Source organism: Harpia harpyja, chromosome Z (assembly GCF_026419915.1).
Source record: "Harpia harpyja isolate bHarHar1 chromosome Z, bHarHar1 primary haplotype, whole genome shotgun sequence".
In the NCBI taxonomy this organism is placed as follows: Eukaryota; Metazoa; Chordata; class Aves; order Accipitriformes; family Accipitridae; genus Harpia; species Harpia harpyja.
Genome location: NC_068969.1, coordinates 38,700,283 through 38,712,508, shown reverse-complemented (window position 1 = coordinate 38,712,508; position 12,226 = coordinate 38,700,283). Strand labels below are relative to the sequence as shown.

General features: G+C 44.6%; 1 protein-coding gene across 4 annotated transcripts in view; it reads right to left on the bottom strand.

Annotated features, from left to right (window-relative positions):
- Window positions 1-496: 496 nt before the first annotated feature.
- The window catches only part of ECPAS (Ecm29 proteasome adaptor and scaffold), a 66,805-nt gene continuing 55,075 nt past the window's right edge, over window positions 497-12,226 (bottom strand). For all 4 annotated transcript variants that reach the window (XM_052775976.1, XM_052775975.1, XM_052775977.1 and 1 more), the window contains 13 exons: window positions 11,840-11,929; window positions 11,260-11,326; window positions 10,425-10,516; window positions 10,259-10,325; window positions 9,832-10,023; window positions 8,699-8,907; window positions 8,158-8,201; window positions 7,412-7,604; window positions 6,642-6,786; window positions 5,895-6,000; window positions 5,647-5,735; window positions 4,382-4,453; window positions 497-3,369 (listed from right to left, as the gene is read on the bottom strand). In XM_052775976.1, the coding sequence (XP_052631936.1) occupies window positions 3,230-3,369; window positions 4,382-4,453; window positions 5,647-5,735; window positions 5,895-6,000; window positions 6,642-6,786; window positions 7,412-7,604; window positions 8,158-8,201; window positions 8,699-8,907; window positions 9,832-10,023; window positions 10,259-10,325; window positions 10,425-10,516; window positions 11,260-11,326; window positions 11,840-11,929 (1,506 nt within the window). In that variant the 3' untranslated portion in view covers window positions 497-3,229. The remainder of the gene's footprint in view (window positions 3,370-4,381; window positions 4,454-5,646; window positions 5,736-5,894; window positions 6,001-6,641; window positions 6,787-7,411; window positions 7,605-8,157; window positions 8,202-8,698; window positions 8,908-9,831; window positions 10,024-10,258; window positions 10,326-10,424; window positions 10,517-11,259; window positions 11,327-11,839; window positions 11,930-12,226) is intronic.

Sequence of the window (12,226 nt, the reverse complement as noted above, 5' to 3'; positions counted from 1 at the left end):
CTTTGTATTTGCTTGCTCTCCTCTGCTTAGCTGATTTTTTTTTTTTTTCCTTCCTTTCAGAATACCATTTAGAAAAGTAAATTTAATTGAGGCTGGTTTGGGGGCAGGGCGGGAGGGATATGGCTGTGTCTGCAATAGTTTGGAAACATTAAGTTCTTGAACATTATTTCAATAAATGTTCTGTCTCATGGCCTCACACTCCATATATACATATATATTTTTTTATATATATAATATATACACATATGTCCCATAACCCTGCCTGGTTGCAAGAGACCAAGCTGTTGGCTTATAAAACAAATTCACACAGTTCCTCCTAACTGGACACTGCCATTTGTAACACAGCCACCTTCAGGCTGAACAGCTGGAGAGGAAGTGGCCCCAGGGCAGGGAGGCCAGCGCAGAGCAGAACACAAAGGGGTGCTTTGGGTTTGGAGCACAAGAACACTGTAAAATAACTCACAGTGGCAGAAAAAACCAAACCACTACCAGTCACTTTGAAGAACAGGTCATGCAGTTTTTATTTAATTTTACCTTTTTGGTAAGCAGGAGGGTTTTCTTTCAGTCAGACCGGTCACATACTTTGACAGTACAGATTGCAGTGAATTTGATGGAGATCTTGCAACATTAGAAAACTTTTCTCAATATACATCCATTTAAGCAACAGCTTGTAGGTCAGAATGTGAGTGCTAGAGCTAAGCCTGCGCACTGCACTCCAGGTATACAAAGCATTGCAGCAGCACAAGAAATGCCCGCACTGGGCAAAGTACAGTGTGTTTTACATAGTGCAATCACTTTTAGAGGAAAAACTCTAGGAAGGCCACATCTATTTATTTATTTTTTTTTTTAATCCTGTCAAGTTTACAAATGCGAGGGGGGTAGAAATCAAACCTCTGACTGAATTAACTTTTGTACAGGTAGGTTTTGTGTATAGGCACGTGCTTTAGAGAGGAGCTCTGAATCTGCTCTGTAATCACTAGAAAGACATATTGCTTTGTGATTCAGAAAGTGTCATACCATCTCTCGCCTTCCTAACACTCTTGGCCAGAGCTGTTAATCCAGCTGTTTGTAGAGTTCCTAGAATATGCTCTTCCCTCTAGTGTAAATCCCCAATAGAGAAATTCAGGTTGCTATTGACAACGATTACAGTTATTCTACTTATGGTCATTTGACCATATTAGGCATTGCCTCTGAATACTCCAGCCCACAGTGAAAACTCATGTTGCCAGAGACATGGAGGCTCTTGCTTTTCTGTTACTGTCACTCACCAATACGAAAAAAACCCAAGTCAGACAATGAACTGCTACAGCAAAGCATCACTGGTAATATTTATCTAATACAAGAAAAAAAAAAAAAGAACACTCATGACACTACATGTCATGGTAAGCAAATTTTTAAAGATACTGCAAAGTGATTTGCCCAGTAAAATTTTAAAATGTACACTGTGCTCAATAGTTCAAACTACACGTAAACAAAGAGCAGCTCCCTGCAACAAGGTGTAAATCAAAACATTATAGCACCAGCTCCCAGCACCAAGGAGTTGCCCACTGACCAGTTCTAGTGTACAATGCAATAGTGCTCGCTGAGGTTTCTGCTACACGAGAGCCACAGTGGGACAGCTCTGCCCATTTCTTGCTGACATTTTCTTACCAGGTGTGCACAAACTACATTCCTCCCTTCCCGTGGAGAGCAAGTCAGACAACGAGATTGTTACAGTACCAGAAAACACTGAATGGGAAATGGCACCTGAGGGAAAAGTAGGTACTGCATACCTGATTCTGAATAAATGGGCATGGAGGAAACATTGACGCTATCTGAGCAATCCTCTCCCTAACAGGTCAAATCTGAAAGGAGCTGCAGACTGTAAGAAAAGAAACAAGCCTTCCTATGCTGAAAGCCATGGACATGATATTGCCCACACTAATGATTTTATTTCACCATCAGCAAAGCGTTTATCCCCAAAAAGCTGTACACATACTGGTCAGATTATGGTGCAGTGCTAACTTTACACTATTAAAAGTCTGTTGCTATAGTGGTCAGGTTTGTCTTTTATCTGAGGAGGGCAAAAAAAAGGAGACAGGCAGCATGGCCACATCATCATATAGCAATTTTACTCCACGTTAATGCAGATATAATCTTCCTTAAGTGCAAATTAAAAAGTATTTGCTAGAAACCAGCATGACTTGGGCTGCTGAGAAATGACAGATGATTCAGTTTCTTACAAATATTGACAAGTCTAAATCAGTACAGGTTTCCAAAGCAAGAACAGGGTTACGAACAGGAAGGGAATAAAACATTACCACTATTAAAAAAACGTGTCATTGCAAACTTCGAACACTCTTCAAAAACATACCTAGAAAAGATTGTTTTCCTAATTTTTTTTTTTTTCCTGCAGCTGAGGAGTGTCCATGCAAAACAATTTTGAGAAGAGCAGTGTTCCACCTGGGCACCAACTAGGCCCAACTTTGTCCCACACAGCTCAGTAAAGTGCTCTCTTGTGCATCCTTTGAGGAAAAAAGTTCTCATTTAAAGTCTGGGAGACCGAGGTTGCTAGGTGGGGAAGGCATAGTCTCGGTCAATCCATGCTGAGGTCAGAGAAGGAGGAAGGAGCAAAGTTAACAGTACTCTGCCTTTCGTAACTCACAGACAATGGGCTGCAAGGGAGGAGCAAGCAGGAGAAGCAGAGGTGGGTGTCAGATGAAACCCTGCCCCTGGGAAGCCACCAAAGTTTAACACAGGCTTCATCAGGGGAAGCATTTCATTCTTTACAGATAACAAACACTAGATCTACTGCAGAGTCCCAAAGATTTACTGTTTAGACACCAGGTAACAGATCTCCACACACGACACAAGTGAAAAAATCAAACACGCTTTTCACTTCCTGTGCTGGTGGTTTTTCAACAATTCCATTGAAGGACAAAGGGGATCTGAGTAACATTCTTTTGCCGATTTAAAAAAGAAAAGCATCTTGCCCTCAACATTTTTAATGTTGCACACTTATAAACATTCTAGGGCAGATTGTTAGAGGTATTTACTGATAAAACAACTAAAAATCAGCTTAAAAGAGTAAAAATAACATTAACGGGGAAAAGAATTTAAGGCATTTTTTAAATTTTGGCCAGGAATGATGCATGCTACAGAGTAATCTTCATTTTCCCACTTGGTTTTCAGACCACTGCACTTTTTTGTTTTTGTTTTACATGGCACTTTGTAGTTTGTGTTTTACAACTTAGTCAAGATTTTCAAGTGTTTTCTTCAATATAAATGCCTTCTCTTGTAGCTCAGGTCTGCTATCTGACGCCATTGTAGACAACGAACGAATGAGATGCTCTCTGCTTTCTGGTGTCAGGCTTTCCCACTGTTGAGCTTCTGTGTAGATACAGACAGACAGACACTGGACATGAATACCAGAATGCCAAAAAAACCCGAAAGATTTTTGCTAGAATAAAGGAAACAAGGAATTGTGGAACAGAAATCCAAAGAAAACGTTTGCTACAGAACAATTGCTGACACATATGACCTTGAGATGTAAGTAGACTCATTCTCTGAAGTAAATTCTGCAAGGCTTAAATCCTAAATTAATAATAAGGAACTAAACTTGGCATTGAAAGGGTAAAAATTGCTCTTCTGCACAAACAGGAGCTCTCCCCTGTTGCGGACACATATTTAGCTAACGGTCGCAAAAGTATTCCAGACGCCTTTAGAAGGCCTTGAACAGAATAAACAAGAAGACAAAAAAAGAAAGATGCCAATTAGAAGAACACAGGTGCACATTCCAAGATAAAGGGAACTTGGCATGAAGAACCTCAATTCGGCAGTTTATCTTAACGAATTAGGCTGAGACAAGTTTCGCATGTTTTAGTTAGTATAACCAATTGTGTCCTATGTTTAGGCGCGTGTACAGAGTTAGTATAACCAATTGTGTCCTATGTTTATGCGCGTGGACAGAGTTAGTATAACCAATTATATTTTAGCTTTTGGCGCGTGGACAGCTGATGTTTAGCTAGACAAGGTATATAAGCACGCTGTTTGGGCAATAAAGGGAGAACAACTTTACTCCCCTCTATGGAGCTTGCCCATAATGCAGAATCTGACTACACACTCAGTCCTGTGTGCTCTCCCTGGGACCCTCCTTGCTGGACATTTTCCTCACCCAAGGAGTATCCAACAGTACGTTAGACCTTGACTTTATCCCCAGTTACTTCAAGCCCTCTCCAAATTTCCCAAGTCACCAAGCACAGAACTCCAAGTCCCAACTGCCCTGAAATCTCCTGGTGCTGCAAGCAGAAAGTAACGCCATCTCTCCAGGGTTCCAGCCACGCAGCCAGGTGCCCCCTTTACCAACCAGTGGCTCTCCCAGGTGGCAAGCAAAAAGTCTCACCTTGCAGTTTGGTCAGCAGCAGTTGTATCACAGACAAAGCTTCTGTTCTTATGGACGTGTAGCTTTTGTTTTCTAAGGGATTTAAAAAAACAACAAAAAACCCCACAACGACATTGAGAACCAAAGGCACACTAACCGTACAAAGAGCAGTCACCACTGAGGTCTCCAGACCACTTTTGTTAGCACAGCTCTCTGAGCTCATTTGTGCTGGCAGTCTGCAGTTCTCCCCAATTAAGACACATTTGAATGGCAGAAAGTGACCAACTAGAGGTTGACGAGTTGACAAAACCTTGTGCATCGCCACTGCTATTACCACAGTGCTACTGTTCCTTACACATGTTGAAAGGGAACAATGCTGGCACAGCTGCAGTGTGATCACAGACAACTTCTGTGCGTAACACTGTTCCTTTGCTAAGTTGTAATGGCTATAAACCATCCAGGTTTTAACAAGTAGCATTAAGTGAGGGTACATAAACCCTACACCATCAAGCACAACCTTGTCACAGAAAGTGATTTGGTCTCCTAAGCTAAAATCTTGTTAAAGTCTCATTCCAGGAGGATTGATAGTTAAAAGAAACTTTCCTCAAAGGGGTGTCTGGGTTGGTAGCTAGCTCTAAAGTAGGTGCTGCCTTTATGCATACCAGAAACAAGAGCCACATGGAGGTATGAGGAGACTCGGGGCACTGTTACAGTCGTAGGACAAGTAGGAACACTACCAAAGTAATAAACAGCCCCGAAGTGTCAGCTTTACACAGGTAGCACTTATATTCCCATGGGTGCTCTGCTCACGGACAGCACAAACTGCCTCAAAGCCCTGGAGCTTCACGCACTGGCTGTCTGAGAAAATTTTGGGTCTCTCCAATGCATATGTATCCACGAAGTCTGAACTGTGGAGGAGAAAAACTTGTGTCTCATTAAATCAGCAATAGCTTGATTAGGTGGGCTCCATCTTCTGCATGGAGAAGATTACTACATTGCAAATTTGCACTCCTGAGAGGTTGCAACGTCTGCTGTCTGCCTCTCCCTCCCCTTTCAAAGCTTTCTGGCACCAGAGGAATTTACTTCTCTGTGCACAGCACGCTGCATAGTGCTGTCCTGAACAGCTACTGCAACATCAGAATTGCCACAGTGCAGTGCCAGGAAGGGCAAAATGTTACCTGACAGCTTATGCTTCTTCTGCACTTCCTCTACCAGCCAAGCCCCAGAGGAGGAATTTATTAACGAGCAATTAATCATCAACCACAGACCAGGAAAAGTCCATTTACCTAAAGAATGGGTAATAGATGAACAGGTTTCCAACAGTATTTCTGTCAAAGCCACAGGGTCTGAGTGCTCCTCATCAAACAGCATTAGCCTGTCAAATGCAAAAACACTGTCAGACACCCTGCATCACAGGGACAGAAGTCTGCTTGACTTCCTCTGAGAATCCAGCGTTATCCTCAATTTCATTAAACAGTTTGAAGAAACAAAGAAAAGCAACATCATTGAAGTGGATCGTAGAAAGGAGAATTACCCTTGAAAGTAGGCATTCATGGCTTGTAGCACTCCAAGCTGCACTTTCCATGTGCTGAGTTTCAGACGGTCACACATTAGCTTGCAAAACTCTTGGCGATAGCAACCTACAGAAAAATAACAATGTCATTATGTTACCAGAGGGAAAGGCAGAGGAAACAATTCCTGCTCTGTCTCCCAGGTGTTCCTTGTGCTCCTCTCCAAGTGACATCAAGCTAGTCACTGCACGTGACCAAGGCAACATCCTGTAACAAGTCCTGTAATGAGTGACCCTGAAAATCACCACATCAACACTCTCATTACCAAACACCGGAAGATAGACAGCTGCATTACACATTCTGGCATGCTAATAAAAGCAACCTGGTTTTTTTTCAGATATACCCACCTCCTCCACCTTGTACCAGCTTTGATGCAGATGTAAATATGAGCAGCAGACCTAGGCTGCTTTTGATTAGGCAAGCCACCTCAGGCATCCTGCATGTCTCCACAAACTCAGAACAGTTTGGTGAAGTGATTTAAGACAACAGTAAAGGAATTTCCCCAAGGATGGGCTACTCTGTGAGAAAGCTGTTAGGGCAGCTTTCTCACTGAAGACCTTGCAAGCTGCAGGCAGTAAGATCCCGCACCTCCTCAAAAGCCTCCCCACTCCCCACGTGATCTCCAGGTCCCTCCCTCCTACCCCTTTTCATTTTAAGAGGAAACAGTGTGAGCCGAGAAAGTTTGCTCTGCACACCATTAGCTGACTTACGCTGTGTCTCTGGGCTCCTTGGCCAGGCTTTGCCCAGGGTCTCGAAGGCACAGATCAGGGACTCCATCTGCACCTCCTTCTCCCTCATGTCCTCATCCTCTTCATCATGCTTTGGTAAACCCGTGCCCATGCTCTCAAGAGAGTTCTGCGGAGGTGATGGGGGGAAGGGTGATCGACAGAAGGATGAGGGCAGGCTAGCCACACACTTCAGTGCAATTCAGTCTTCCCTTGCAGGCTGTGTGCACCAGTCCATGCACCCAGGCAGTGCCTCCATACAACTGGAGCATAGGCCCCCTTGGCCACCAGTAGCTCTGGCACTATCGGCAGCCTGCAGAAGCGCACAGCAGGCTCTGTGGCCTCGCATCCAAACATCTGCCTGTGCTATACGAGTCCCACTTGCAGAGCTGCGAAGCACCGCAGATACTAAACTGAAGCGCTCTACACAGCTTCCTAGGAGTCTCTCGCTGCCTGTAGAGCAGCCAGGAATTAACTTTTAATGCTGCATTGGGGCAGTGCTGGACACCACTGGAAGGACTCTGCCTAGAGAACAGCTGGGCTAATTTGGATTTTGCGCAGCACAGGTACAACCCACCCAGGGCTCACCAACAGTCTGGTATTCAGCCCCACCAAGGATCTGGCTGAGTGTTGGGTATTCCTCACATCAGCAGCCTTCTGGGCAGAAGGCTGGCATGCTTCCAGCATCAGCCGGACTGTCACCACTTGGGTGTTTTGCTTTGAAAGAGGGAAAACTCAAGAAGCTGAACTGTCACCTTCTTTATCATGGGAAAGATGATATCTGCCAGCTCCTGGAACCGGTCTTCCTTTGTTGCCTGCAGCACCCCAGCCACACAGCGCAGTGCCACCATCTTATACTTTAGGTTCTCTTTCTGACATTCTTTCAGGACAGCCTGGACAATATCATTGACGGTGGGCTGGCCAGGCACTGACTTCTGCAGCTCTGCACTGGAACACAAGGCACACAGAAACTATCAGACCCACATGAATCCCTTCCCAAGCACTGCTTTTCCCAGTGTCCAGGCACAGGGTTGCAGGTTGTCCAGGCACTGAAGTTACACTCTGGTGCTCTTCTTCGCTCTTACCCTGTCTGTTCTCCCTGGTTTTCTTTCCTGTCTTTCCTCATATGCTTCCAATGCACTTTCCGCCCTCACTCTTCTACCTCTTCCTCTCTTTTCCCCTTTAAGGCATCCATCCTTCCCCTTAGTCTCTTCTTTCTTCTTAGCAATTCTGGCCTTTCAACATCCTCCTCCTTGCCCTAAACCAACCATTTACCTGTGCAGGTCCCTCTGAAGCATCACTTGCCCCCCCCAGCTCTCACCAGTGACCCACACATTGACAAGCAGGGTGGAAAGAGACTCCTCACATGCTGATGGAAGATCAGGATGGTGTTCACAACTTTCTAGAGTCTCCTTAGCACCAGACAGGCGACAACACTGTGCAACAACCTCCTTTTTGAGGTCCCAGCTCCTGAGAGTACCACCTCTTTCAAGACACTTACTTGCAAGCAGAGACGACACTGGCAATGGCCTTTAACAGCTCCTCCTGCAATGAGTAAAACAGATATCACTGAGAAATGCTTCACAGCCAAATGGCACAGTCCTGCCGCACAGGGGAAAGCTTTGTACTCTGCTGCGAGAGGTAGTGGGGAAACTTGCCTATGACACCAGCCTAGTGAAGCAATGTCTGGCTCCTGCCACTCCTGCTGTAGAGGCTGCAGAGGACTTGGCTTTCCATCTGCACTGAACTGGCAGTGGAAAGTGGCCTTGCAGCACTTCTGAGCACAAGCTAGTACCCCTCAAGGCTAGAATGCGGTGCAGTGGAAGTAGTCCAAGTGGAAACCCACCTCCTAAAGCAACCTGAACTCCACCTACTTATCTTCCCTGTCATTTTTGTATCTGCAAAATGCAGAGCAAACTGCAGACTCCCTAAGCCAGAGCTCCTATGTGTGCTGCTCAGCAGCAGGGAACATGGCATTTCCTGGCTCAAGGGCCGCATGCTAGTGCTCACAGCGATCCACAAGGTGCTAGTTCCCTTTTTACCTTCCCAGTCCAGGTTCTCCCTGGCAGGCCTTGCAGCAGTGCGGAGAGCACTATTCCCAGATGCGGCGGTACAAGGGAGCCCGTCTGTTTGGCAATTGATGCCATGGCAGCTGCTCCCTGGGCTTTCATCTTCCAGGACTGGGACTGCAGAGCCTTCTGGGTAATGGTTATCAACTCCTGCATATACAGTCTGATGCCACCCTGAGTACCTGCGCGTCAAACAGAGGAAAACTGTAGTTTTGCCACAAAACAAACAAAAATCTGATCTTATTTAAAAAAAAAAAAAAAGGCAGTTACAGATTTGTCTATTTTTTTGGCCATGAAACATATCAGCAAGGCCTGCTTCAGGCAAAGGGGTGAAGAATTCCTCCCAGGCTGATCGAAGGTGGATTCTGTTTTCTAGGCACTTCCAAAGAAAATCTTTAGCACGTATCTAGACAAAGAGCTCATCTCAGTCCTTCCACATAGCAGACACTAGACATTGTGTTACCCTGTTTCTAAGGAATATAACTTTTTTTTTTTACAAGAACAGGTCACTGGAAAACTTTTGCAGCTCCTTTCCCAAACTCCAGAAAAGTAATCTGCTGACTGAGGGACCAGATCCGAAAACAGGTCAGAGGAAGAGCCAGCAAAACCATCTCACCATGCATTCAGATCTTCCTATACAGACAGAAAGCATGGCAAAATAGCCCTTCTATAGCATAGATTCGTTCATTGAAGTTAAAACCACAGGCATCAGCAGAGAGATCTCCAACCCAAGACACAGGCCAAAGTGCCCTGTAACTTCAGAGTGTGCAGCAGCCCTTAAAGGCTGGCATCAAAATTTCCAAAGATGTCCAGCTACCTGCACCACGATCAGGGCCAGATTACAGTGGCATTCAGTGCCTCTCAATCTTAAAATACTTCTCCTGACTGTGTCTGTGTATCCTCAGCAATCAATACCTCTGTTATTATTTTAAATAGCCACAGAGAAGTTAACCTGCCGAAATTCATACAGGACATCTTTAACAAGGAAGAAAATGGAAACAAGCTTCCCATGAGAACTCTGGGTTTCCAAAATGGATTTCCAGAAAGCATGATACTTCTTGCCCCATGCTTCCCAGAAAGCTTTTACCACTCTTAACACAACTTACCAGGTACATTTTCCTGCCAGACTTCAGTCCACAGAGTAGAATTCTCTTTCTCTCCTTTCTCTTCATCGGGAACCTCATGCATGCCAAGAAAAGCCAATGGCAGCACATGTTTGGCATGGTTCTTCACTACATCTGGACTGTAGCGTCCCACAGCATGCACAGTTAAAGCACAGCCTGTTCTGTAAACTGGCTCTGAAGGAGCAAAACAATCACACATTATAACTGGGAAGCAGGATTTTCCTTTGACAGCTTGGTCTGCCTCTTGGGAAGCAGAGGAATGCACAGTATTGTATAATGATGTATGGGAGTTATTCAGCCAGTGAAACAAAGCATCACAATATAGAAATGTTTCTTTAACAGCTTTTGCTGTCACCAGGAACTTTTTCTGCACTCTATTGTGTAATTGAACACCCCAGAACCAACATACCTTCCTTTTCCATGTACCAACTGCTGAGTTTGTGCAACAGCTTCTCAGTGCTACTGTCCCGGGAAGTCTGTAACAGGGAAGCGACCCAAATCACTCATACACTTAAAAAAACCCCAACAACAAAAAAGCAAAATAAAACCTAAAACCATCTCAAACCCCAACTCACCCGGACTAGATGCCCCATAGCAAAGGCAAAAGACTTCTGTACCACGCTGTTGCGATCAGTCAGGCCACTAAGTAAAGCACTCATAAGTTTGCCTGTTGGAAGAGACTTCAGTTTATCAGAAGTATCACGTTTTTATTGCTGTGACAAGAACTACAATAGCCTGCATTTCACTAGATTGTCTGAATATATGCATTTTTCCTTGTCGCATGTTTGTGGGGTTATAGGTCTGTCTGGTCCTTATGTTTAAACAAGTGCACAGCATAGCACAGCAAGGCTCAGCAAAAGCTAGTGTTTTGCCAGCCTCGGCCTGCACACCTTGACTGATAATGTTCCTGCATGTGAGCACCCCAGCTGATCATGCTTTCACCTTTATTTCTATTTTGCAACAGAAGGGTGACCTCCTTTCTACTATCAAATCACAGTAAATTTTAAAGAGTAGACTAAGACCCAGGGAAGCAAAGTCCCTGTTTATGGTCCTCCCATAGCTCAAGTTGAAGGAACAAGTGCTTACTGACAGCACTACACTAATACAGGCATTGTTAGTCTGCTCCAATAAAATCTAGAGATATTTCTGCCTGTTCCTGCTGGGTGCTAGCAAATTCCCTCAACTCCTTCCTCTGCCTCTTCCAACTTGGTGAGGTATTTAACATCCCCAGGACCTACCACCAGCATGCCAGTCTCATACACACAAAACAACTTCAAACAGCTCTCTGAGGAAAATACACAGATAAAGGTCATTCTTGTGATAAAATCAAAGGCCAATAAGGAGGAAATACTACCTACAGAACAGCAACAAAAAGCACCTTTAAAACCTGACACTAGAAACAAACGTTACCTGAATAAGGTGTTAAGTCCTGAGGACACTGTGTGGTTAACGACACAATTACACTTGCACAGCCTCCCTGGAAGGATGCAAGGGAAAACAAAGGTAAGATAAAACAGCATTAGCCCCTGGTTATTACTATTAATACTTGCTGTGGTGCTATATATGCTCCTGTATGACATGATCGAGGCCTACTGAGCCTCTGCCTTGATAAGCGGGGAGTCAAGGGTAGAAGAAGAAAAACAGTTTGTTACAAATGAATGACAAGAATTGAATTAGGAAGTGAAAAGGTTACCAGGACCCACACTCAGGATAGATGGTCCTGGAAGATTTACAGCTATCAAAGAAAACCTTCTGCACTCAAGTGTCACCAAGCACAACAGCCACGTAGCCCAGGGGAGGTTAATGCAGCAGACATTCAGAAAATCACAAGCATTGTAGGTGGATTGAGACTCAGATGTAAAATTACTCCAGTATGAATGAGCCAAAGCTGTCACTTTAAAAGAGACAGTCAAAAGAACTGTATTTACATTGACCCTGCTCTGTGTTCTCTTCTCCATTTCCAAAGGAACTATTAAAATCACATACATACCTTTGTACCAAGGCCTACTCCACTTTTGATCAGTTCACACAGCCGGGGAACCAGCTCACCCAGGACGGACACATCCAAATACTGCAAGCTCTACAGAAAGGCAAGGGACAGGGGGTGTTACAGGGAGAAAAAGGAAAGGTAATGGTGGCAGACTTAAGCTGGTCTACTTCCAGCTGAGGCCTGCCTCGGTTCTGCAGGCTGGTCTTCAGCCAAATCATTAGTTTGCTGCATGGTGGGAAAAAGGCACCACAAAGTGGCTTCCACCACATACAGATTCTCTTGTCCCACTTCTATGCTGAGCTGACCCTGCTAAAATTATCATTTGCTGGAACTGATGTACTCTTGCACTCCAACTGTTTAGAAACCTGAAAGTAACACACTAGCAAG